Genomic DNA, 27,777 nt, shown 5'->3' on the forward strand with positions numbered 1-27,777 from the left:
GCCGAGGCCTCCTCTACTCCCACTGCACAGTCCCATTATGGAATTCTTTTCAAAAATACAATCTAGTAACCAAAAGTAATGCAAAATCATCTGACCTCTGTTTGTATCACACAAGGAACATCCAAGGTCATTTAGTTCCTAGCACAGAACATTCTACATTCTTCCACCTGCTCTGTGTGCTTTGTTCCTCCATCACACTCCACTCACGCTCAACCCCGTCCTAAGTTCTTCCCCAAAACTCCCTTGCTTGCAGCCTTGCTTTTCCTCTTCCACTTACCTTTCTCTTTTCTTCTTTCTACTCTCTCGCAAACACACACACACACACAACCTGGGTCCTTCCAATACAAATCTTCCATCTCGTCCACAAAGGTAACTAATTAAAGTTTGATGAGAATCCTTCTAGACCTTTGTCTTTTACTCTGTGCTTAAATGAATACACACACGTGTATAAGGGTGTTTACAGTCTGTATACGTATGTACATACATGTATACATGTGTGTGTATCAGGCACACATACAACTCAATCTACTCTAACAAAATGGAGCTATCATATGCATTTTATTCTGCAGATTGCATGCCACTTCATATACAATTGACCCTTCGCTTAGTTCTATTTTACTGTTTATACCACACTGTATTATATTTTTGAATATACCATAATAGATTTACACATTTTGGTTTCTTGCATTTTTTTTACTATTATAAGCTCCTTAAAATTTTACAAACCAGTGAAGCACCAAACTAAAAAGGTGTGTGTGTGTGTGTGTGTGTGTGTGTGCGTGTGTGCGCGCGTGTATATGTGTTCAAGTCGAGGTGGAGGGTGGAAGGTTAAGGAGAAAGTCAAGTGGATTGAAATCAGCAATAAAGCAACCATTCTCCAATACTAAATGTACTTGAACTTTATTCCCCTGCATCTGTGGGTAAGTGTCCTGTCCTTGAAATTATAAATCCCCACAAACTTCCCATAAAGTTTGGAAAGGTGAACTGTGAGATCGGTTCCATCAGAATCCATTCAGTGTGCTGTTTGTGCACCTTCCAATCTGATTTTTAAAACCTCCATTTTTTCTCCGGAGCCCGAGACGGAGAAGAGGTCAGAATGCAGCATGTTTTAAAGCTGCTGTGCTCTGGGTGGCTGCCAGGCTGTTGGAAATAATTGCTTTCAAACCCCAGATCGGGGCACCATCTACTCAGTTTCAAATTAGCTTAACCTACAGGCAGTGGCAGTTAAAACTTTAACTTCTGCTTTGTGTTATAATCTAAATACACTTTTTTAAATATTGAGATTCCCAAGCAGCTCGATTCTGGGCAGACAGCCTTCCCATTGCTCTCAATAACCTCAAAAACAAGAGTGAGACCAAAACCTCCATGTTACCACTGGACGTTTCGAAGTAGAAAGTGTAAGTCTGATCGTAGAGTGTCATGGCGTACTGAATTTCATTGTAATGACTTCTTTGGTATTTCATCATCCGGGAGTGTACTTTTGTACCACGTTTTGCTCAATAAATGTGGAGTGAGGTTCTGCCATGTAGAACTGCAGCAGTACCTCTGCATTTGGTGAAAACCTTTTATGCTGTGGCCCAGTTGGACCCTCGGTGCAGTTGGCATGTGCCCTCGGGGTGTGATAACCACACACTCAACAGCATCTGCTGGGGATCCCGCTATTCACCCTTCAAGCCACTTCGGCATCTGGTCCCCACTCAGGCCGCCCATCCTGCCCTCATACAAATTCCCAGATTCCTTTGAAATTAACACTGTTCTAAATCAACATATTGGGTGCCATTGCACTCACTTTATTATCTATGTGACACAAAGTTCTAAAACTCCTGTAGTCTTACATAATCACAGACCAATGTGTGTCCTCTACAATCAGCTTGAATTCCACTTTGCAATTGTTACCCCCGGTGATCAGACCAAAGCTCAGTGTCTACACACCCCAGCCTCACACTACGAAAACAACAACAAAGAATCACAGTCACAAAATGAATCGTGTTCTCAGTTGTGTTCTTTTTATCCTTAGTGTCTGAATGCTTGTTTCAGCTTTGATGCACTATTCACGTTCATATTAGAAATTACTTTCACTTAGCCACTGAATGGGATTTGTTTTCAGGCTTTCTTTCAACAGTGCTCCTTTCTTCCCGGGTTTTATCTTATAGTTTTGTTTTATGTGTTGGCAAGAAACTGCAGCGTGTTATGTATAAATCCAAACCAATTATCCGGCTGTACATACATAGAAATGCATGTTCGTTTTCTATCACTATTACTAAATAGAGGCACAAAGGAATTTTTTGCCTCTTTATGGTTCTTTGGTGTTTCATAATGCTTCTGCATGCCACTGTCGCTTTACCTCGTTACCACGATCTTGTGACCAAGGAGCTATTTCTCTAATTTACAAACAGGCTTATTTATATATAGTTACAGAACAGGTGTCAAAAGCTGACATTCCTTTGCTCATGTCCTTCACTTTGCATCGTGGGTTGTGTGGTTGCTTTACTGATCCCATTCCTGAAGACACGAGGACTGTGGCAGTTTTCAATAGGAAAACGACAGTTATCGATGAATAGGACATGTGAATCTTTTTATTTCCTGTAATGAAAAAAAGCACCAACAAGAAACTGATTTGTGTAGCATAATTGTACAGATCGTAGCAATCCATTAGTCTGCCGGGTAGCGCAGTTTACGATGTTCACATCTACCATTCTGCTGAAATGGGCAGCTTTTTTCCACATTTTACTCACCTAATGGATTTGATACAAAATCTGTTTTCCTATGGCTGTGGGGTTCTGGGGGTTTTGTAGTTTATCAATACGGAAGGGTCACTCTCGTTATAGCCTCCTTCTCTGCACAGTGCCCGAAGGTGCCTACGCGCACAGCCGTCTTTACCATCCTGCCAGGACCATCCTTCGTGACAGCAGGGCGGACCATGAAATGGAGCTTAATGGTATTAGACCATGAATTAAAATTATACCAAGAGAGAAAAAGATATGAGGAGGTGGACAGCAAAGGGAGACCTAGTAAAGGCAGAAGTGACCTCTGTGCACATCAGCTCTCCAAGAAGGGAAATACTGAATGTGCCTAGACGTCCAAATAAATAATGCCAAATCTAGAAAAGCTTCTGTCCCTGTGAGCTAAATAACTCCAATTCTGAAACTGTAGAAGGTCGGCTTTGCAGATGGTCACATCAAGAAATGGTAATAACTGGTAGTGGGATTATCAGTGCTGCAAATTATTTTTAGAAAAACATTTTTTCACTTACTCAAGAAACACATATTGATCACCTCTGTGTGTCAGGCTGCATACTACAGGGAGAAAGAAATAGAAAATATGATCTCTGCTCTCTGAAATTCACAGCCTAGCAGAGGAGGGGAACATAGGAAAGTAATTATAATAATACTTTAAGTTGGGCACAGTGATAGATTCAAGATGTCACAGGAGCTCAGGGAAAGTGCATTGCACCCACCTGGGGAGGGGACACCTGAACTGAGCCTTAAAGGACGAGAAGGAGTCAGGCCAGATGCAGTGGGTGAGTTGGGAGGATGGGAGAGGAACAGATGGGGAAAGGATAATCCAAAAGGAGGAAACTATGCAAATAAAGGTGAGTCCATAGCAGCCCTGCGGCCCGTGGAAACTGGGCAGCTGCATGTGGCTGAGCTTCCATTCTAAGGTACGGGGTAGGGAGAAAAGAGGCTGGAGAAATTGGGTTCATACGCCACATCGGGGAGCTTGCAGTGCATTCCGGAGGCATTTGGAACCATTAGGGGTTTTGCTCACGAGAGTGACACAGTCAGTTGTGCTTTAGAGAGATTTCACTGTTGGCTTTGTAAAGAATGGATATGAGATCCCAACACTGGAAGCAGAACCAAAAATTAGTGCAGGATTCAGGCAGGGATGACGGTCGAACCAAGGCAGCGGGAAGCGTAGAGAGGAGGAACACACCGCAGGATACTTCAGAGGGGCCATTGCCAGGCCTTGGGGGTGGATTGCATGCCCAGCAATGACTCCCATGTTTCTGGCTTAGGTGGCGAAGTAGAAACAGTTCCAAAGTGGAGAATACTGCAAGTTGAGTTAATTTGGAAGAAATACGTATTCACTTTCAGTCATTTAGAGTTTGAGGTACTTGTAAATCAAGGTAAAGTTGTCTAGTAAGAAATGCGTATGTTAATCTTAACCTCACACTAAAGATCTACCCGTATGCATAAATTTGAGAATCATTGACCTACGATTAGTACTTAAAATGATGAAAGCATAGGAAGTCACTCAGGAAAAGAAAGAAAGGCAGAGGATTCATGCCGGGGACACACAAGGCTTTAAAAGGTGGGCAGTCTGCAGAGTCACCCTCTCATGGCCATTTCAGTGTGCTACATACAGTACATGTTAAATATTTTCCATACCAACCTGCATGTAGTGGATATAAATTTGATCTACAAAGTTTTATTTTTGCTAAATCAAATAGATCTTCCTGCAGTCCCTTACTCACAGGAATATGAGAGATTAAGTCTTGCTATTCCCTCATTCTTTGGAATCAGTCACACAGAAAACTTTGGGGTTTACCCAAGAGCAGGAAGCCCACATGCTTCCATTACACACATACTTAGTTACTCATCTCTCCAGTTCTGGTTATTAATTTTTAATTTGAACCTCAGTATACTTAGGATGATTCAGGAATAACCCATAGACCCAGTAAGGAAAGTTTGAGGAGATTTAGGGATCTAAGGTAGAGACTCTGAAGAGCTTTACAAGAGAACTTAGACCTGCTCCCCACCTCCAAACATCCGAGCACACACAGCTGTTTCAAGCATTCAAATGGAAGTAGAGGGCTTCCCTGGTGGCGCAGTGATTGAGAGTCCACCTGCTGATACAGGGGACGCGGGTTCGTGCCCCGGTCCGGGAAGATCCCATATGCTGCGGAGCGGCTGGGCCTGTGAGCCATGGCCGCAGAGCCTGCACGTCCGGAGCCTGTGCTCCGCAACGGGAGAGGCCACAACAGTGAGAGGCCCACGAACTGAAAAAAAAAAAAAAAAGGAAATAGAATGACCTCTTAAGTACCGTTACATTTATTTTTTAAATTATTTATTTGGTTGTGCTGGGTCTTAGTTGTGGCAGGTGGGCTCCCTAGTTGTGGCTCACCTACTCCTTAGTTGTGGCACGTGGGCTCCTTTCTTTGCAGCAGGAGGGCTCTTTAGTTGCAGCTCACGGGCTCCTTAGTTGAGGCTCACGGGCTCCTTAGTTGTGGCATGTGAACTCTTAGTTGTGGCATGCATGTGGGATCTAGTTCCCTGGCCAGGGATCAAACCTGGGCCCCTTGCATTGGGAGCACAGAGTCTTAACCAGTGTGCCACCAGGAAAGTCCCTGTACCGTTATGTTTAAATGTACCATTAATGGATTTGATATGTGAGTTTTCATGACTAATTGAGAACAATTCAGTTTTATCACGCACATACCCAGTCTAGCTATCGGTCAGCTCACAGCAGTGCAGGAAGCTCCCCAGGTGAGCATCATGACCTTTGGGGTTTCACCATCATATTCTTTTTAAACTTATTTTAATTGAGGTGTAGTTGACTTACAGTGATTCAGGAATACAGCAAAGTGACTCATATATATATCAGATTCTTTTCCATTATAGGTTATTACAAAATATTGAGTATAGTTCCCTGTGCTATACAGTAGGTCCCTGCTGTTTATCTATTTTATATATAGTAGTGTGTATCTGTTAACCTCAAACACCTAATTTATCCCTCCCCCTGGCTTTCCTCTTTGGTAACCATAAGTTTATTTTCTGTGTCTGTGGGTCTGTTTCTGTTTTGTAAATAAGTTTTATTTTAGATTCCACGTATAAGCAGTATCATATTATATTTGTCTTTTTTTTTTGCCTGACTTACTTCACTTAGTATGATAATCTCTAGGTCCGTCCATGTTACTGCAAATTTCATTCTTCTTTATGGCTGTGTAATACTCCATTGTATATATACCACATCTTCTTTATCCATTCATCTGTGGATGGACACTTTGGTTGCTTCTATGTGTTGACTGTTGTAAATAGTGCTACAGTGAACATTGGGGTGTGTGTATCTTTTCAAATTAGTGTCATTTTTTTTTTTAAGTGTCATTAGGTCCCATTTGTTTATTTTTGCTTTTGTTTCCATTACTCTAGGAGAAGGATCCAAAACTAATATTGCTGCAATGTATGTCAAAGAGTGTTCTGCTTATGTTTTCCTCTAAGAGTTTTATAGTATTCAGTATTACATTTAGGTCTTTAATCCATTTTGAGTTTATTTTTATACATGGTGTTAGAGAATGTTCTAATTTCACTCTTTTACATGTAGCTGTCCAGTTATCCTAGCACCACTTGTTGAAGAGACTGTCTTTTCTCCATTGTATATTCTTACCTTGTTTGTCATAGATAATTGACCATAAGTGTACAGATTTATTTCTGGGCTCTTTATTCTGTTCCATTGATCTGTGTGTCTGTTTTTGTGCCAATATCACACTGTTTCGATGACTGTAGCTTTGCAGTATAGTCTGAAGTCAGGGAGCATGATTCCTCCAGCTCCATTCTTCTTTCTCAAGATTGTTTTGGCTATTCGGTGTCTTTTGTGTTTCCATACAGATTAGAAAAATTTTGTTCCAGCTCTGTGAAAAATGCCATTAGTAATTTGATAGGGATTGCATTGAATCTATAGATTGCCCTGGGTAGTATGGTCATTTTAACAGTATTGATTCTTCCAGTCCAAGAACACATGGAAAGTATATCTTTCCATCTGTTTGTGTGGTCTTCAGTTTCTTTCATCAGCGTCCTATAGTTTTCAGAGTACAGGCCTTTTGCCTCCTTAGGTAGGTTTACTCCTAGGTATTTTATTCTTTTTGATATGATGGTAAATGGGATCTTTTCCTTAATTTCTCTTTGTGATATTTCATTGTTAGTGTCATATTCTTTTTCGGTGTGGGACCCCATCCCCATTCTTGCCCAGAGGAACCAAGTCACAGACACAGAGTGAAAACTTTATACTGTTGACTCCTCTCACAAGGTTATATCACCCCTTTCGGTTGTAGCCGTGGAAACTGCATGCTGGAGAGGATGAGACACTGCAGAGGGAATGGCTGAGTCCAGGGCAGGTCTTAACTTGCAGCCCTTGGTTCTGAGTTGAGCTCGCCCTATAAAATGAGGCTGAGAGCAGAACGGAGCTACGTTTACCTCTCCTGAATGCACAAAATGGTTTAATTAAGGAAATAATTTTTTTCTACCCATAAGGCTACCTCTACAAATAGACTCAAATCTGCGTGCAAATGAAGCCATCTGGTTTATTGTTGTAAATAGCACCCAGCCATAGTAAACAATAGAAGCCTCATTACATAACTCACAGAATACTCCAATTTTCTAACCTTTGGGTCACTAAAAATGTTCAGAGTAATTAGTCTCCTCAGAGCTGGTACTTATATTGGAAAGTGCTTTTGCCACTTTAACCAGAAGCTATAGATACGCTTCTCGGTGCTGTTCCAGTGCTGGGCCATTTGGTGACTGGAGAAATTGCTGCGTCTGGGAGAGGATGGAAACATCCACTGGCATCCAGGCCACACACCCCACCAAACCACACCCGGGAGAGCCACGCGCAGTCTTCTCCACATCAGGCTAGTGCCAGCTCTTCCAGCCAGTGCTGTGTCACCTTTTCCTAATTACCTATGTCCCCTCTGAGGAGGAAGGAAGGCCAGCAGGGGCGGACACATCGAGGAGCAGCCGCAGCTTCTCCTCCCCGTCTCTGCCCATCGTGTGTCTCTGGTCACCTTCGTTCAGATGAACCTGTTTATAGTGTTTGGATAACTCTAGTTTCTTAGCTGCTCAGTCACTCCTTTCATCACATTGTTATGTAATGGCTTCTCTACAAAACCCTCTATCACAGTGCCGGGGCTCAAGGAGAATTCTCATTTGTGTGTCCTGAATGGACATTTTTTAAAAGTCAGTAAGGAGACAAAGAAAGTGGGAGCACACAGCTTTGAAAGCCAGTGAGAAGGGAGCAGAGGAGCGAGGAAAGAGGAGAACAGGACACAAGGCAGCTGGGTGCGGGTCAGGGACGCGCCTGCGGCCGGAGGGGCCAGGGTTGTGGGTGAGTGCTGGGTCTGCCTGGGCTGTTTGCTGCCTCCCCTGCGGAGAAGTGGGTTCCGGAGGAGCTCAGGGCGTCGGGTCACACGTCGAAAGAAGGGAGCTCCTCTCCCAGCCTCCCCACTCCTTGGCCAAGCCCTGGACAGTGACTGAATGTGACACCGAAGCCCCCCGTTTTGTGGTGGATAATACCATGTGTTGAACAGTTATTTTGTGCTCAGCGCCCTGCTAAGCACATTTCATGAATGATGTGCTGTTATTCCCAACCATCTTTAAAAGAGATTCCAATGTTATTCCGTTGTACCAATGAGGACACTGAGATTTAAGAAGATAAGAAATCTGTCCAGAGTTGCCCAGTGGGCGAGGGTGATAGAGCCGGATTGTCTGATTCTGGAGCCTGCACGTGGACCGGCACATGGAAGCTTCACCAAGTAACAGGCAGGCCAGTGCCACCCCCTGAGTTCACCTGCTGTGTTCCCTATGTGCCCCACACCGCATCGTCACCACCACCCAGAGGAAACCTCAGCGTATCACATGTTCACTCACTTCCTTGCTGACGGTACAAGAATGTCGGTAGGTCCAGACTGCTGATGGGCAGATGAAAGCTGAGGAATTCCACAAGGTTCAGGAATTGGAGTCATCAAAGGCTGGGGGCGGGGGAGGCTCAGAACAGGATTGGTTAAAAGTCTGTGTAAACATCGATTAGAACCAACTTCACCTCCTCCCACACCCTGGTGACTGTCCTGTTCTACCCACGTGGGAGGTGAGAGGTTTACACTCCAGACAGGAGGCAACAAAGAAGGTGTGGGGGGGAAACTCCTTCCTTAAAATAGAACAAAAACATGGAAATCTATGTAAGCATCCCAGAACACTGACCACCCCATGCATACACCTCATGAAACTGGAGGGTCCTTCTCTCAAGAAATTGAATGATCTGTGACCAAAAAATAAAAGGCCACAGATACTGACACTTGGAGGCCCTTCAACAGGAGAGGGAGCTCTCCTCGTTGTGGTGAAGCCCACTGGTCAGCAACTCACCACCACTCCCAGACACGCACACTCACGGAGCAGCCCGGCAGCTTTCTAGAACTTCACTGTTCGGTGTGAGTGCCTAGGAAGACTCACCAACCACTGAAGGTAACATGAGGAGGGAGCCCGAACTAACAATGGGGCAGGAAAGGGGGCCTCTGTAGAGAGGGAGACAACGCAGAAGACAGAAGGACAGTTTCAATAATTAAATGAACATTCTCGGACAGGTAAGATACTGCATCCAAAACTGAACAAAACCCACAACAGCCTGCTTTAAAAATGAGGACTGTCAGAGAACAAGAAATAATACTTGGAAATTTGAAATATGATTGCCGAAATAAAAAGACAGTAGCAGTGTTAGAAATAAAGCTGGAGGAATGTCCCAGGAAGTTGAACACAAAGAAAAAAGATCAAAATTAGGAATGCAAAGGGGCAAGAGAAAGACAGATAAATATAAAACTAACAGGTGCTTGAGAAAGGGGATCAGGAGAAACTATCAAAATCCACTTTCAATTAGGGAGTTAAAGGAAAAGATTCTCAAAGCTTCCAGAGAGGAAAAAATACGAGTAATGCAGGAGAAGAAACTTTTCCTCCATCCTCTAGGGGTCCTGGCTGGGTTTAATTAACAGGAAAAAAGCATACAAATGTATTCAAGTTTTACATGGTACAGGAACCTTCATGAGGAAATGAAGACCCAAAGAAATGGTTAAACCTCAGTGTTGTGCTGTGCCATTAGATGAAGGGTAGAAAGTCACGGAAAGTCGAGACAGGACAGCGTGTGAGCCGAGCGGCGGCAACCTCGCAAGGCCTGTTCCTCGGATGCCTCTCTGCCCCATTCTCTTTGGAGATGAGGATGCTCCTTTCCTCTGGGGAAGGAGGGCACTTCACATGAGAGTTTCCTGTCCTGCTTCAGAGGGAGCCCAGAAAGTCCTTCTGCACCTGGCATTCCCCACATCACTTCAGCTGGAAGTACTCAGTCTCCCAAGGTGCCATATTTTGGGGTAGCACGTCCTGAACCCCATCAGTTATGTGAACGATGTAGTGATCAGAAGGCATTAACTTTCTCAACAGCGACACTGAGAGCTTGAAGATAGTGGAGAAATGCCTTTAAAATTCCCTGGGGAAATAATTTTCTGGAGTGTCTCAATCACATGTGAAAGCAGGATTATGACTCTCCAGAAGAGCAGGGATTTAGGAAGTTGACTTCACACATCCCTTTTCTCAAGAAGCTACTTGAGAATGTGCTCCATGAAAATGAGGGTGTAGATCCAGAAAGACGGTTCGCCCAAAGTCAGAGAGACCCGGGAATTGGGAGATTTAACACTGAAGAGGCACAGAAGGAAGCCCCTGCAATAAGGGCGAGAAGGCGGTCCCAGGCCATGAGAAGAGCCAGCGTGGACGGGGCAGAAGAACGAAGGGCTGTCACAGGACGCCCCATCCTGTCACAGGATGTCACGAAAATGTGACTGCTGGGTTGCCTGACGTATCGAATGTCAGAAATGTTTGAGAAGAGCTTTTCAGGTGTGTTGGAGAATTTGTAAAGAATTCATGACAGATAGAAGGAAAACTAGATAAATGAAAAAATAAATAGGTAACTCGATTCTAGAGAAACAAAACATTATACACAAAAAGAAAATATAATTAGATTTCACTACTTGGCTCATTAGTGAATAATACTTAAATAGTCCTAAAAATATAAATATTGAATTTCAGCATACCCCCAAATCTGTGATTTTGCTATTTGGGGAGAATATGGAGAAAGGAAATAGGGAGGTGGGCTTGTAAAAATGCTCGGTTCTCATCTGGCATCCAGGAAAGTAGAGACTAATTAAAATGCATATATTAATAAATATCTACACAGGTAGATTTTAGAAATACAGGGATACAAAAAGAATTGTCACTAAGAAATTGGGTTTGCTAGGGGGAGGGTGGAGCAGGGAACAGCATTTTTCTATATCCCTTCTAGCACCACTTGACTTTTAAAACCATGTACATGTAATACGTTGTTAGAAATTAAAATCAGGCTTAGAATTAATTGCTGCCCATCAAAAAAAAATCCTTAGAAATTTTGAAGTCAGAATCCCATGCTGAGTTATCACTGGTGAGATTAAAGTAATTGCCTGTTAAAGAATTTGGATGAATGCACGATACTGCATTTTCTGCGAATGACAGAGGTTTGAAGTGATGGTGGGTGTCAGCAAGGCCAGGTTTGCTGCCCAGCCCTACTCTCCTGCACCAGCTGAAGGTACCTCCCTGATTCCTGCCCACCCGAGATGAGTCCGGGCCTTGCCCAGAAGGTACTTTAAAAGCTTCTCACGTGACCAACTGGTTTTCAAGCTGGTGGAGCCATCAACCTCACTGCAACTGTTTTGCTCAGCCTTTGCTGACCATTGCCTCTGCCCTGGGCTGGGTCCCTCACCCTTTTCCACCTGCCTTGTCGTTCTGTTACTGTGGACGGGCCCCTCCCATCTCAGATGTTTACTTCTGTTCTGCTTCGCACTTTCCCTCTGTTTCCATCCTTGCCCGCTCTGCCCGTACACGCTGGCCGTCCTGACACCTGCTGTGGCACCATGCTTGCCATCCAGCGACTCTCGTTCCCAACTTAATGTGCTCGTCTAATGTCACTTGACCCTTGCCGTGCGGACCTTGAGAGCCAGTACAAATTGCAGCCATTTCAACAACTTTAAGGTTATAAGCCCATCAGTCTTGCAGATGCGTGGCATCGTTCAATAAGGTCTATAGGGAATAATAGGAATTAAGTCATGGATAAAGAAAATTATGAGGTGCTAGCAGGAGCTGTTGTCCAGTTACAGTAGGTGCTAAAGCAGCATTAGCTTTTATTTATACTTATTTAATACCTTTAATACTCAGGTTACTATAAAGTAGATTTTGTCCCATGAAGACTTTGCATATGGAGTGGAATTGGATATAACTTATCCAACTGTTTCATTTATCCATTGATGTAATAATTATTTATTGAGTACTTAATATGTTCTGGAGCTAAAGGTTGCAGAGATGAAATGGTTTTCTCCCAGCTTTCAAGGAGCTTACGGTCAGCTGGGAGCAATATAAACAAACAGTAGGGCTTCCCTGGTGGCGCAGTGGTTGAGAGTCCCCCTGCCGATGCAGGGGACACGGGTTCATGCCCCGGTCCGGGAAGATCCCACATGCCGCGGAGCGGCTGGGCCCGTGAGCCGTGGCCGCTGAGCCTGCGCGTCCAGAGCCTGTGCTCCGCAACGGGAGAGGCCACAACAGCGAGAGGCCTGCGTACCGCAAAAAAAAAAAAAAAACAGTAATGATGCTATAAGCTCCTTGCATCAGTAAGTGCAACGAGCACTAGAAAAAGCACTCATGTTACTTCATTATAACCAGAAACCCTGGAGATTGGGCAGCAGACTCATCAGAACAGGCCTCACAGAAGATCATCAGGGTCTGGAACAGCGGCACCCAAACTTCCTTATTCTGCCGCCCGCTCATTAAAGCCTTTAAGTTCACGTCCCAACAAGCTTACTTACGAATTCTGTCCATACTCCACTGTACTCATATATTATGTACATTATCAAGTATGACTGAAGTGAATATTTTAAAGGGTGAGGTTTTAAAAAATCTAAATAGAATTCCTGGTCTCCTCCTCTTGTGCCCCATTGACTCTCCCCAGAGTAGGTACCTCAGCTGCCGCCATCAGTCAGGTCCAGGGTAGAGTCCTCACTGTTGCTGGTCAAGAATCTGGACTTAGTTCATCCAGAGATTGGGGACAACCCACAAGCGACGACTCCAAAGATGTCATATGTGGTCATCCAGACATTTCCGGAATGACGGCTGGTAACCACCGTTTGTACAAGGCGTAATTTCCCTGTGAATATATTCATTCCAGAGACCAAATTAATTCAAAGCTGCTTAGTGAGCATAGAACGAGAACTAATGGAATTGTGGTCTGTAGGGATATTTCAGCAAATGAGAATAACGGAGCGAACTGTCCTTCTCGTCTCTGGGGATATTTCTGTCTGAATAGCCAGTGCCAGACCTCAAATAAATACTGACATATTTTACATTTAGCTTTCCTTTTTTCTAGAATCATTTTAGACAACTGCCCTTCTGTTAATACATCACCACCTCAGAAAGTAAGAATGCATTTGATTGGATTGAAACTTTAAAATGTTAAGTACATCTGTGTCCTGGGGATACCGCCTAAAGAGACAGAATTGCTTTGCCTTCAGGTTGAAACGTGGCTGGGGACTGATCCTTGCCGGCTCCTAGGTTGCTAAAAGGCTCTCTCACCCATTAGACGAGCTGAATCCTGCCAGCCCTGGGGACTCTTCATTCCCTCCTAGAACTCTGATTGGTGACAGGGTAGCACCTTTAGCTTTTATCTTGAGAGACCTTCATTTTCAGCCAGCTGGGAGAGGTGACTGAACTCCTCTCACCAGACTTGAAGCCAGATCTTGAGCTGGGAAGAGTGCTCAGAGCTCAGGTGATAGAAACTTAAACCATGGTTAAGATTCTTTCTTTTCAGGTATTTTTCTAACCAATACCATATCACATCCTTCTTCCCAAGAGGAAACCAGTCTATTTTTCTCCTACTGAAAGCTATGATATTGCAGTTTTTTAAAAATGAGCTTGAAACTGCACGAAGACTTTCGGGACACCTTCAACAGTGGGCTCTACCACCACTGGTTTTACCTTAATGGAGACGTTTACAAACATATTTTGCACCGACTGACTGCTGATATTGGGTTGGCCAAAAAGCTCATTTGGGTTTTTCCTTAAGATGTTATGGAATTAATTAAATGAGGGTCCTTTAATATCTCATAATACAGCAACACTATATATTTAATTTGAACTTACGGCATAAGCATAGCAGCACCAACGCGAAGTTAACTCTATTTAAGAGTAGCAGTTGAACTTATTGCCTATGTGCATTATTTGCATAAAAGGAAGGAAAAAATATTGTGGATAGAAACTAACAGAGTAAATGTAGCTGATTCATTGTGTTCTTTGAAGGAAAGATATGGCAACATCAACTTGTAAATAAACATGTATTTTAGATGTTAAAAGAAAATTTTCCACAGGCCGTTTACTGATCTGGTAGGCTTTTATTTAGCAGCTCATGAATCAGGCAGCCTCCAGTCTAGCAGAGAGAAAGGAGCTCCGAAGAGCTGTACAAGGAGAGATGTTTACAGACCAAAGGGAGCAGGGACAAGGAAGTTGCACTGGGCGTGTGCTGGTGGTTGAAGCAGGGCTGCTCCCGTTACATGAGCAGAGGGAAGGCTTGGAGCGTCAGGTACCCTGAGCTGAGCAGGCAAGTGCTGACAGGGTGGCCTGGGCCTGCCTTCCCTGGGTGAGCTGAGCACAGAAACTCAGTTAAGTTTTGCTTTGCTGACCTGGGGCTTAGCAAGAGTGACTCCATTTTGGGCCTCACCCGGTGACCTTAACATGGGCTTAGTATTAAAGGTAGAGGCTTTAATGACTGTTTAAAGCATATCCATGTATTTTGGTCCCTAGCTATGCTGGCAAATGTACTCAGAAATGTGCACATTCTAAAGGAATTTCTCCCCTGGAGATAAAGTCTGGAGTAAGCTCTCGGCGTCATATTAAATTCTTGGTCCATCTGTTCTGATGGAATGTGAGTCATCCAGTTTGGTGCTTTTATTTTATCCTGTGAACTGCCTTTCTCCTGGGGCCACTGGCTACTACCAGGCAGTGAGTAGGGAGGGGGGCGGGTACAACTGTGTCTACCCCATGAGTTCAAGGGTAGAGGCTGATTGTGAGCGCTCAGGTGGGCTCAGCTCCCAAAACATCCACAGGTCACAGTGTCCCCTGGAGTCCCCAGGGAGGAAGAGAAAGGGGCTGGGGAGGAGACTCTCCCTTTACAGCAGCTCGCCTCGGGGGTTTGGAACAGGAGAGGTGGGAGGTGGCTGGCCGGTCACCCCGCCTGCTTCCTCAGCTCCTCGCGCCGCAGGGCTTCTGCACTTGACATACACTCCTGAGAGCCCCTCCAGCACTGCTCCTAGCAGGGTGTATCAGTCCTGAATCAAATATCTTATATACATACCCACATATACCTTTTGGAAAGTCAAGATGTGTTTGTGGGGATTTTGTGCAATGTTGCTCAGCAGGCAGAGAAGAAACAAGGGCTACTGTCAGTGGAAATGTATTAAAACTCAGAAAATGGGTATCTTTTATATCACTGCCATGGTCAAGTGTAAATTACCCTGTTTTCTTTCTTTGCTCTTTCCACAGGGAATTACTGGAATGCTGCCTCTTTCCCAAACCCATCATCCTACCTGCACTTCTCTACTTTCCAAGGGGAAACCAGTGCGGACATCTCTTTCTACTTCAAAACATTAATCCCCCGGGGAGTGTTTCTTGAAAATCTGGGGAACACAGATTTTATCAAACTCGAACTGAAATGTGAGTATAAAGTCTTTGTCAGCTCATCACTAGCTACTCTTGTCACTTCGAGCTGATCTTAACCGTGATTATGTAATTTCGTTGGCTTCAAGTATCAATGGCTTCCTTTGTTCCGAAAGCAGCGCTAGATGGTAGATGCACAACTTGAGAAAGATCTAGGTTCCTGTGCTCTGATTGCTCACCGGGAAGCAGACACAGACAGAGCTTCCCACAGTGCTGTTCAGGGAGGATGAGGGAGCATAAATTGCCCTGATAACATGGGAGAAGAATGTGTATTCTTTTTCTTATTGAAGGGTAGCTAATTTACAATGTTGTATTCGTTTCAAGTGTACAGCAAAGTGATTCAGCTCATATATATAACTTTTCAGATTCTTTTCCATTATAGGTTATTACAAACTATTCAGTATGGTTCCCTGTGCTCTACAGTAGGTTCTTGTTGTTTACCTAGTCTATATATGGTAGTATGTATATATTAATCCAGACTCCTAATTTATCCCTGCCCCCGCCTTTCCCCTTTGGTAACCCTAAATTTGTTTTCTATGTTTGTGAGTCTATTTCTGTTTTGTAAAGAAGTTCACATGTGTAATTTTTGTAGATTCCACATATCAGTGACATCATATGATGTTTGTCTTTCTCTGACTTACTTCACTTAGTATGATAATCTGAAAGTCCATCCATGTTGCTGCAAATGGCATTATTCCATTCTTTTTATGGCTGAGTAGTATCCCATGGTATGCATGTACCACATTTTCCTTATCCATTCATCTGTCCATGGACGTTGAGGTTGCTTCCGTGTCTTGCCTATTGTAAATAGTGCTGCTGTGAACATTGGGATGCGTGTAACTTTTTGAATTAGAGTTATATGCCCAAGAATGGGATTGCAGGATCATATAGTAACTCTATTTTAAGTTTTTTAGGAAATCTCAATACTGTTCTGCCTGGTGGCTCTGCCAACTTCCATTCCACCAGTAATGTAGGAGGGTTCCCTTTTCTCCACACCCTCTCCAGCATTTATTATTTGTAGACTTTTTAATGATGGCCAGTCTGACTGGTGTGAAGAATGTGTTTATTTTCCAAGTAGACAGAGGATTGGTAAATATCAAGAATAAGGAATAAGAGAGTGAGGGTAACAACACAGAGGAAAATAGGAATAATCAGAACTAACACCTGTGGGAGTTCAAGGAGCAGCCTTGTGTGGTGCTATGGAACTCTGAGTCTGCAGCTTTGCAGAAGAGGCCACACATCCACCCACCCTATAAAGGTTGGAGTTCTGGTTGATCTCGCCAAGGGCACAGAAACTAACAGAATCTGAGCAAGAGCCAGTGCTGCCCTGTCCGTGGAAGGCAGGGGGTCACTGGAGCTGAGAAGGGCAGTTCTCATGGTACCGGGCCCTTGTATCCTTGGGGCATAGGTGCAGCTTCAGGGATTTATGTCCACAGACTTCCAGGTTTGATGAACATTTGCACACACCAGGCTGTCCTGGCTGTTCAGACCCAGATGGAATCAGCAAAGGAACAGACAGGACCAGGAAGGGGAAGCAAGTCTGTGCCCACCTGTTGCTCCGTGAAAACTCCTCAGTGCCTCTCCCCACATCAGAGAGTCTTTCTTCCTAGTCTGTGCTCTTTAACCCAAGTGCCTATGATACTGGGTCTGGTCTGAGGAAGATCCGGAAGCTATTTTCCAGAAATATCTGATGGAATCTTTTTCTCCTTTTGTAGTTATAATTATGCAACATGGTCTTTGAGAACTGGAATCTCGGGTAACTGTCTTTCTGCTGAAATCCTATGGGGTTCTTTTTATTAAATGGTGGACTGTGATAGGGCCGGAAGTGCACGCACTTTGGAATTCTCACTCTCCTGTTGAAATCCAAGTTCTCGTGTAAATTGCTTGATCTGTTTAAATCTCAACTTCCTAATCTGTAAAATGGGATGGTAACTTGTGGAGGTTGTTATGATGCTAGGAGGTAGCCAGTCATGAATCATTTAGTTCAGTGTCTAGTCATTGTTGTAATTATCTTCTTCCCAAGAAAGCTCATTACAGATCTAATGTGAACTCGATCTGATGGAAAGGAAGACTGAGAATATTCTAGCCTTAGAAATAAAAAAGAAATAAATAGAAATCCACTCTTTTCATGAATTACGGATTGGAATTATTTATAAGGGATTTTCACTTTCCACAGCAAATTAATTGAATCAGACTGTTTTCTGACTTACACAGAGTTGGATTGTGTTTTAGAAATAACTCATGGCAAAAAAGGAAAACTGACAATTCCATATCTGAGTAATTCTATAAGCTCCTATAAAATTACTATAAAATTCACCCTGCCCTTGTTTTCTGTCCCCATGTTTTGTAAACCCAGGCCTGGGTTGTAAGAAGACAAACGAAGTAAGAGCAGACGTTTCTGCTTAGAAAGAGCAGACATTTCTACTTAGCACCTGCAGAATAGAATTGCACTTATTTATAATTACAAAAAACCTTCGCAGATGTTTTCAAGTTTTCCAAGTCTTTCCATGATACAAAAACCCTGTGACAGAGGGTGAGGTCTAGTCTTGTTTTGTCATATAGCTCTTTTCTGTCACATAGTTTACCTTTGGTAAAGAAGTATGGGATATTCAAGGCACGGATTAGAGGCTGGCTTCTCCTTGGAGTTCTCTAGACCTTCTAAAATTGCTAAGGGTGGAAATACCTTTTATAAGATCCCCCAAATGGCGGAGATACCAAATGTCCATCATTATATAGCATCTCCATTCAGGTTCAAAGGAATTTATGGGGTGAAAAAAACGCCCGTTTCTCTGTTTGAGCAAAACTTCTTCAAAGTATACAAGAAGTGATGCTTTCATGAAGAACATGGAGAAGAAAATGATTGAGGCTTCCTTCTGCCCTTTTATCACATTTCTCCAGACTCTTCTCTGCAGGATCCATGGGGCGGTGGCTAGAGATGCAGAATTCTCGCAGGCCTATCTCTGCCTTCCACCGATGAGTCACTGCAAACCTAATGGGTCTTGAACTCTTAGAAAGTGTCTCTACTCTTTTTTCCCGTTTAACTTGCAAGGCTTTCTGATCTCTTTCTGGTAGGAATTCAAATTTTGTTTCTCTACCTGTGTCTCAAAGGAATCCTATCACAGGTCACGCCTACATAGTGGTTTCCAGAACAACATTTCTGTTAATTAACGACATTGCGCCCTTCTGTCAGAAGTGGGAGATTCTTGACTCTGAGAACAGTGAGTCAGTTGCCCTCAGTTGATGCGATACCATCAGCATCTTAATGCGCATATATGATAAGGTTAGAGCACTGCTACCCACTCACATACTTCACAGGTAAGATTTTAAGGCTGTATTTCATTCATTTACTACCTTTATTTTTTCATTCACTCAGTGAATATTTACTGAGTACCTACCATGTCCCAGATGCTGTGCTAGGTCAAACATAGTTAAGTCAAGCATGGTTTCTTTCCCTCAAAGATCTTTCTGTTTGTTTTGGAAAGCAGCAAAGTAAATCAGTAGTTATAATAACAATAAAAATAGCTCCAGCACTGTTCCAGGGAGTTTACATAGAGCATCTCACTTAATTTCCTAACCACCCTTTGGACTGGGCAGTACCATTAGCATCTGTCCTTTATGGGGAAACTAAGGCACAGGGCGTGGAAGTTGCCTGGCCAAGGTCACACAGCGAGGAAGTGGCAGCGCTGGCACCCCAAACATTTTTTGTCTGTCCTGAGTCATTGCTGTTAACACCAAACTGCACTGCCTCTCAAAACAGACATTGAGAGAGGTGGCTGAGCGCACCAAGGGGAGGTGGGGGGGGGGGGCGGATTTAAACCCGACTGGGATGACAAGGGTGCTTCCCAGAGAGTGTAACTTTAATTAAATTTTGATGGACAAGCAAGAGGCAGGAAGGTGAAGAAGGTGGAGGAAGAAGGGAGACCAGGAAAGGAAAAACATTATAGGAGGAGAACATCGGTGAGTGAAGGTGTGGGGACTGAGCCCAAGGACCCCAGAGGGAACAATTCGGCAGGACATCCAGTGCCCTGGGAGCAGCAGAGCCGCAGCTAAAAGGGCAGGCAGTGGTCAGACCACTAAAATGTGCTCTGGGCTGGGGCCGAGTTGGCTTGTCTTGACCCTGAAAGTTATGGTGAGCAGGGACGTAACATGATCAGACTTGCATTCACCAGAGAAAAGATGGAAAAGCCAGAGAAGAGGCGGTAGGGGCTGGTGTGAAGATGGTGGCAGAGTGAATGGGAGCTGGGGAAGATGACAACGAAGGGTTATAGTTGCAAGAGATGCTTAGGAGAGAGATTCCACAGATTCTAACAAAATGGTTGTATGGGTGAAGTGGGAGGGAAGGTCCTAGAATGAAGCCAACATTTGGTTGTGATGGTTTTGATGATTGTGTGAGTAGAACAGCTTTCACTAAGGAGTGTGGCATTGGAGGCAAAATGCAAACTGCATTTTGGATATTTTGAGTTTGAGCGTCTGCTGGATATAGGAGTGTCTATGCAAGTGGACACATCTAGAAGGTGCTGTATATACAAGTCTGGAGCCCAGCAGAGCACTCTGAGTTAGAAACATACAATTTGAGCAGCATCATCACCTAGAGAATCATTAGGAAATAAGTACTGGGTACCTCTATCATGGATGAGGTTGCCCAGAACAAATGTGCAGAGAGAGGAAAGGGGATGTCCAAGGATGAAAACCACAAGAAAAGTAGCTTGCAGAAGGCTGCCAGAGAAGTGGGAAGACAGTGATATCCCAGGGATCAAATAAAGAAAGAATTTCAAGAACAAAAAAAGTGTTTGATACCGCTGAACTGAGAGGTCACTAAAATGAGAACATAAAGGGCTCATCAGCTTTCACACATAGGGGTCACTGTCAAAATGTAAGACAGTGTCTGCGGTGAGTGGAGGTGGATACGGAGATCAAGGGATGGTGGTTTTGTTCATTGTTCTTGTTGTTGTAAGTGGTAGGAACTTGGGCACCCATGTATATTAAAGAGGAAAATCCAGTAAAGAAAAAGACGTTGCAGATATGGGGGAGAAGGGACTGGCTGAAGGAGTGAGGTCCCCAAGGAAGTGGGAATGAGTGAGGCCCAGAATTGGAACATCTGAAGGGGCTGAGAGATACAAATCAAAGTAAGGAGGAGAGCATAAACCATGGACAAGTAGGTCCATTTCCAAATCAGAAATTACTTTCGATTCTGTTGTTTTGTTTGCTTATTTTTTGTTAGTTATTTCTGAGATGGCAGAGGAATCGTTCTTTAAAAAATATTCCCTAACAGCCATAGGTTTACCCATTTATCAGAGTTCCCCATAGGGAACAGCTTGACTTCTCTACATCCCTTTTCTGACCAAGATAGTCCCATCTTGACCATGACAATGGTCCCATCATCAGGCCACCTTTCACTGAGCACCTGCTGTGTCAGAGGCACTAGGGTGGATCCCGGAGATTCCGAGGTGAGGACAAAAGCACCCAACACCCTCACCTACGGAGGGAGACAAACACATTAATAGCAGTATGGATTCATAACTTTAATTGAGAATTTCCTAAGTGCCAGGTACTGTTCTAAAGCTTTTACAGGTACCAACATTTTTAGGTTTCATGACAAGTTTTATACACATTTGACAGATAAGGAAACTGGGACACACAGGTTATACAGCTGATTTCAGATATTGTGCTTATGATCATTAAAATACAATAAATAAATTACAAGGATAGGCATAAGATATTGTAAATGTCCAGAGGAGAGATACATAACCCAACCTGGGAATGAAGAGGAAGATGAGGTGATACCTGAGTTGGGTCGTTGAAAACAGGCAAAGAAGTTAGCTAGATGAAGAAGTAGGGGAAAGAATTCTAGCAGGAGGGGGCAATGCAAACAAAAGCATAAGGATGGTGGGGGGGACTTGCCCTGGTAGAACAGTGGTTAAGAATCCGCCTGCCAGTGCAGGGGACACGGGTTCGATCCCTGGTCCGGGAAGATCCCACATGCTGCCAAGCAACTAAACCCATGCGCCACAACTACTGAGCCTGCGCTCTAGAGCCCGTAAGCCACAACTACTGAAACCTGTGTGCTCTAGGGCCCGCGTGCCGCAACTACTGAGCCTGCATGCTGCAACTACTAAAGCCCGCATGCCTAGAGCCCATGCTCCACAGCAAGAGAAGCCACCACAATGAGAAGCCCGCGCACCGCAACGAAGAGTAGCCCCCGCTCACTGCAACTAGAGAAAGCCTGCATGCAGCAATGAAAACCCAATGCAGCCAAAAATAAATAAAAATTTTTTTAAAAAAAGCATAAGGATGGGGAACCTGATGGGTGCTCAGGAGCTACAAACGTTTGGTATTGTTAGAGTAGGAAGTATGACACGGGTAGTGGAGATATTTTTAGGCAAGTCTCAGATCTGATTCTAAATATGCAGCGATCTAAATATTTCAACCAATAGTTACTGAGTACCTGCTACATATGTGCCAAAGAGGAACTCAAGAAGAATAAGACATGTCCCCATCCCAGAGTCCCACACAATCTAGTGGGAGAGACTAGCATATGAAACAATATTTTGGATAAGATGAAATAAATATTAGAGGAATACACTGTGGTGACCCAGATGAGGCGATAATTACTTCTGATTGGAGAATAAGAAAAGGTTCTTTGGAGATTATATCATTTTAACTGAGCCTCAGAATAAATGGGAAGGGCTTCCCTGGTAGCGCAGTGGTTGAGAGTCTGCCTGCCGATGCAGGGGACACGGGTTCGTGCCCCGGTCCGGGAAGACCCCTCATGCCGCGGAGCGGCTGGGCCCGTGAGCCATGGCCGCTGAGCCTGCGTGTCCGGAGCCTGTGCTCCGCAACGGGAGAGGCCACAGCAGTGAGAGGCCCACGTACCGCGAAAACATAAAATAAAAATAAAAAATAAATTGGGAAAGAACGTTTTAGGCTCTGGATGCCAAAGGAGGAAACTACAGTGTAGATGCATGGATATATCGCAGATGTGTGAGGTGTGTGGTCCATTGACGTGGCAAGGGCTGTGGAACACTGTGCACCGTGGTATGTCCAGGGCCACAACACTGTCTGGCACATGGAGGTGCCGAGTAAGCATTTGTTGAGAGAATGAAATGAATGAATGAGGTGCTGGTCTGATGGAGAACTATGGAAAATCTAGGTGGAAAAGGAGATAACCATGATCAGGGGGCCGGTGATCAAAATGATGACACATTGAAAGGTGGAAGGACAGATCATGGTTAGTGAAATTTTGGAATTCAAGATTTCACAGGAAAGCAGTTTGGGTGGTAAGAAGGTCTACGATGCATCGTCTGGCCATGCACATGGGCTTCTGGGTTGTATGAAAAGGCTATGGAGACAGTCAGGGAACTGGAGGCTAGTGTTGGCTGGTCATCCCCATCACTGCTGAGGTCCCTAGTAGCCATGGCAAGGGGCGCAGTGGACAGGGAGCCTGTGAGCCAAGCGTTACGGTCCTCGGGTTCAATGATGGCAGCAATAAGCATGGGAGAGGGAATGTCACAGGAAGACACATCGCTGAGTGAAGGCTCTGGTGCCATAGAAGAGAGGAAGCACTGAGGTCAAGGGTACTCCCAGCTGCCCTCCTGACCCCAAGACATGGGCCCCTGGGGAAGGGTGTTGCATGGCTGATGGGTAGGTTTTCCTCAAGGTGAACTGTGATCAGAGGAAGTATTTGGAAGCATTTGATGATAAATAGTGACCATAGCATTTTCATTTTTGTTTAACAATTAGAAAGGGCTTACACAGTGCAAAGTTTTTGAAGGGGATGTTCACTGCCTAGGAAACATTCAGGAGAAGCAACCAGAAACTGTTGCAATACCTTAGCATAAGCTTCCGTATTGACAAAGCTTGAGCTTTTTCAGATATCAGGATGACATGGAGAACATATTTGCATTTAATGCACATATCTCCACAAAAATGTGGCGGTAGCAGTCCAATGTCCTGCTAATCTTGGAGAAGGGTATTAAGGAAAAACTTTCATTTTCTGAGATGCCGCCTTCTGCAATACACATGCTCAAGAACGTCACAGAAGAGAATATTCAGCACTACATAGAAACTGATGAATCAGAAGGAATAAACTAATGGCAGTTTATCTTCTACTGTTTCAGAATGGGAACAACTTTTATATTAAAAGAGCTTCACTTGTACAGACATGAGGAATGCCTAATTCCGCTTAACCGGCCTCTTGTGCCACAGGGATGTTATTTAGGGTGTTTTTTCTTTCATAAATATTGTGAGTGCTTACTAATACAGATCAGGTGGCAGCACCTGGATTTTTCCTTTTAACTATCCAAGCCATCTTAAGTTATCCACATAGATTTAGGAAGAATTTCAGTGTTTCTGCTACTTTGCAAGTCTATGAGTTCAATTTGTATTAAAGATTTCAGAGTCTAAAGAATGATTCTGGCTTGGTCATTATAATACATAAGAAAAAATTACTGCCTTAAAAAGTTTTAAACCTGCATAGCAACACTATTGTGATTCTTAAAATTTTTTTTCTAGTGTCTGATTTAAACTTTTCAATTTCAATTGTGGACCAAAAAATTTCAGAGATGCAAATAAAGGTGAAAGTTGTGCTATATTAAAGCTATTTAATATATTAGCTGTGTGCATTTTAAGTATTAAAAGATATACAGACAATTGGTAAAGTCAAATTGAGTGACCCAGATATTTTTGCCAGTCTTACTGAAGGGACGGTTATTTGAGTATATGGCATGGGTGCCCTAGAGTTAAAAGAATAGTCTTTAGAGTACGATGTCCTCCTGATATGAAAAATTGCCCAAGTTACCTTAGATATTACTGATCCACCCGTGTCAGCTGATTTGGAAATCTCTAGAAGGAGTTGGGAATGCCTCTTAAGCTGGCCAGATGGAGTCACTTCTCTCTGCAGAGTTTGTGTTCCTGCCATTCCTTCTCCACACTCCAGAGACATCTAGAAGACCATCTCCCTATTGAAATCCTGCCCACACAAAAGACATTTTTACTGCATCTGGATTTAACATATAAAACATAAATAAAAGAGAAGCCTTTCATTTTCCTAAAAAAACCACATTCCTACAAGACAATTAATTTGGTGCATTGCCTGGAAAATAATAGGCATCCTCATTAAAGAGCATCTTCACATAGTGTTTGTCTGAAGAGTATGCGTTGTGTGTCATTTCTATAGAGAAATGCTGAAGTTTCTTAGAGATTTTTTTCTGGTGGAATTTCTCTTCTATCTCATTCCCTTTGATTCTAACATTTTCTGCATTATTTATTGTGTGTGATAGTCCACAAAATCTTTCCCTCCAAAGAGATGGCGTGTTAAAGTGTCAAAAAGACCGGTTACTAGAATCAGCCTGCCTGTGGCCAGCTGGAAGAGAATGGGCATCCTAAGAGGAGAAGAGATTAAAGAAGCTTGGATTCATGCATCCTGATCTGAGACAGAGCTGGGAGAAAGCGTGTGCTCTTGTGACAATAATAAACACACGGATTAGTGAGAAAAACTGGAAATACGTGTGTGGAGTTATAAGAAGGTTAGAGACCTTACCTCTGCCATTCTAGATGCTACCAGCGTCTCTGCAGACTTGCTATTTTATAAAAATAAATGCTTCAGGAGGGAAGAGTTGGTGCCATCACTGGTTAGCGCTTGTTACCAACGCTGGAGAATTGATCCAACTAAGGACGACACTTGGGACCAATTAATTCAAAGCTGGCTAAAAAAGAAGAAGATACAACAAATCAGGGAGCAGAGCTTCATTTAAATATAGTGAGTGACTGGGGACGATTAGTTGAAATAGCTCAAAACCAGAAATATCTCAAAGGGCCAAAGGTAACGGTAAATACAACAACGCTAGGCTCTTCCAAGTCATCAGACACCTAAATTAAAGCCATGTGACAAAACACTGGCCAACTAGATGTCAACTGGAAACCGTACAAGAGCAGTTTTTTACAAGTGAAGAGTTCTGGGAGTTATCTTCTTCAAGACACATTTTGCTCAAATTACAAAAGGTAATTTTTAATAGCAATCAAGATAGGAAATTTGAGGAGACAGGGAGAAACATAAACACTTACATGAAGTCTAACAGAGGACTAGGGTCATAGCTGGAATATATTTTTATTAGATACTTTAAGAAATGAAGACTTGTTTTCATCCCTATGATATTCATGGTTTTTTTTTTTTAATTTTCCAGTTTAGCTACTTCCCGACTTACAAAGGGACTGTGTTATAGGAGTTTCCGAGCCTGTCATCCAGGTCCTGGAGTGTATCTTCCTATATACATAACATTGTAAATGGCACTCATATTCCACAGCTAACCATGAGGAGCTTTGCTGTTTGTCTGTATCTTAAGTGTGGCTGAAAATAGAGCTGCATGAGCCAGCCTGAGGGTTCTGGGATCTGAAGTCCATTCAGTGTAGAACAGAAATGTTGAAGAACAAAGGAAATTTCTTCCCATATCTTTGAATGTCAAGCTTGTCCTAGACAGACTTCTCAATAGGAAAAGGTTTGTTCACCTTTATGATAGTCAAGGTGCAGCCCTGCATCTCCTTTCTTTGGGAGCTTGGCTTGGTGGGGTTAGTAAAGGAGATGGCTCCGACATCCAGAGCATGCACGGTCTAAAGCCTCCCACGTGGCTCCCAGACACTTCCCTTTGCTCTAAAACTTTATGGTTTTATGAATTATAGAATTCCATTAATTCATTCAAATATCACATTATAACCTACATATTTTGTAACTATGGCAATGTTGTGATACAGAGCTGGGTATTGAAACTAGAGTAAGACCATTATGATGTAATTTATCCCTTCAAAATTCCAGTGGTCTGAGGGAGAAGATACTTTGGTTATATTTTTTAATCTTATGAATAAATATTTTAAATATGATAAGGTCGTAAGACATTTAGGAATAAGAAATTTTCTTGTTTAGGACTAAGTTAAGCTGCTGTAACAAATAAAACCCCAGGTTTCAGTGACTGTATGGTGGTGTCATCTGCACTCTGGTCCATGAAGTCCTTCTATACAATGATTTGAGATCAAGGCTCCTTTTGTGTTGTGGTTCCACCATCTCCTAGAGCCTGGGAGTTTCTAAACCAGTTGGCAGAGAGAAGGAGGGAGGTGAGAAGCATTCTCTCTTCTTACCCACATTGGTCCAGAGGAGACACACACTCCTTTTGTTCTCATTCGGTTGGTGGTAACTAGGCATACGGCCACACCTAGATGTCCAAGGACCAGGAAATGCAGCTCCTGGATGCCTGGCAACTTTTCAGGGGTCGCTGTGGGAAGGAGAAGACAAACTTTTCATGAGAAGTTAGCAGTCACAGGTACTCTGGCCCGAGAAAGAGTAAGCTTTCACCTTGTCCAAAGACATCCAGGTAGGTTTCCAGAAGATGCAGCATCTGATTTGCTTCGAAGAGTGACAGGCAAATAAATGAGATAAAGACATTTTTCCAGTCAACAGGTAAAGGAGAAAGATCATGGAGCATTTGAGGAATTGAAAAGAATATAGTTAAAGCCCAGGGACTGGTTAAAAGGCGTTTCTCATTAAAGTAATGACCCACCGACATATCTGTATTAAGAGTTGGACAAAAGAAAGCTAGCTGGACCAAAGGCCTCTTAGGAAATTACTCATTTTACTTGCCTTTGTGGATAGTGTTAAAAGGATCAGATTTGGTTTTCTCCATCTCTGAATTTGATTCCTCTGATAAGAACGGCTGAAAATGCCAAATGAGTTCTCATGAAGAGGGATTGAGATTTCGTATTCTACAGGGTCTTCCTGGGTAAGTGCAGCCAGAGCCGATGAATTATAGAAACAGTGTATATCTGTCAAGTGTAATTATGACACCGAATATGCCCGTCTTGCATTCTGATTCCTGTAGACATTAATTTAAACAGCTGAACATGCTGGCACTTCAGACCTGTGAGGATTTTACTTTGAGAAATAGCATGACCTTATTATTTGGTGCCATTTTTAATACGGAAAAAAACCTCACATCTTGTTCACAATTATTTTATGGTAAAATTTGACTACTCTCTTTTTTAAAAAATCTTCTCAGGTATCTTAAGAACAGGAAAGAAGTAAGGAGGAATGTTTCAGTCTAGTTTTAAATTCCTTCTAATTTTCTGTATTTAAATGAAATCTCATTCCTTGCATTTTGATTAAGTAATCTCTCTGATTAAACACTTGTTAAAATTATAGAATAGAGTGGCTTAAAATGTCACCAACCTTTGCAAAAGAAGTGAAAATGATCAGATT

General features: G+C 43.2%; 1 protein-coding gene across 1 annotated transcript in view; it reads left to right on the top strand.

The window, feature by feature from the left end:
* Window positions 1-27,777, top strand: part of CNTNAP2 (contactin associated protein 2) — a 2,003,631-nt gene that overhangs the window by 1,727,825 nt on the left and 248,029 nt on the right. The window contains exon 17 of the mRNA XM_024742848.1: window positions 15,363-15,533. Within this exon, the coding sequence (XP_024598616.1) occupies window positions 15,363-15,533 (171 nt within the window). The remainder of the gene's footprint in view (window positions 1-15,362; window positions 15,534-27,777) is intronic.

The sequence above is a fragment of the Neophocaena asiaeorientalis genome, unplaced genomic scaffold (assembly GCF_003031525.2).
Source record: "Neophocaena asiaeorientalis asiaeorientalis breed wild unplaced genomic scaffold, Neophocaena_asiaeorientalis_V1.1 scaffold798, whole genome shotgun sequence".
NCBI lineage: Eukaryota > Metazoa > Chordata > Mammalia > Artiodactyla > Phocoenidae > Neophocaena > Neophocaena asiaeorientalis.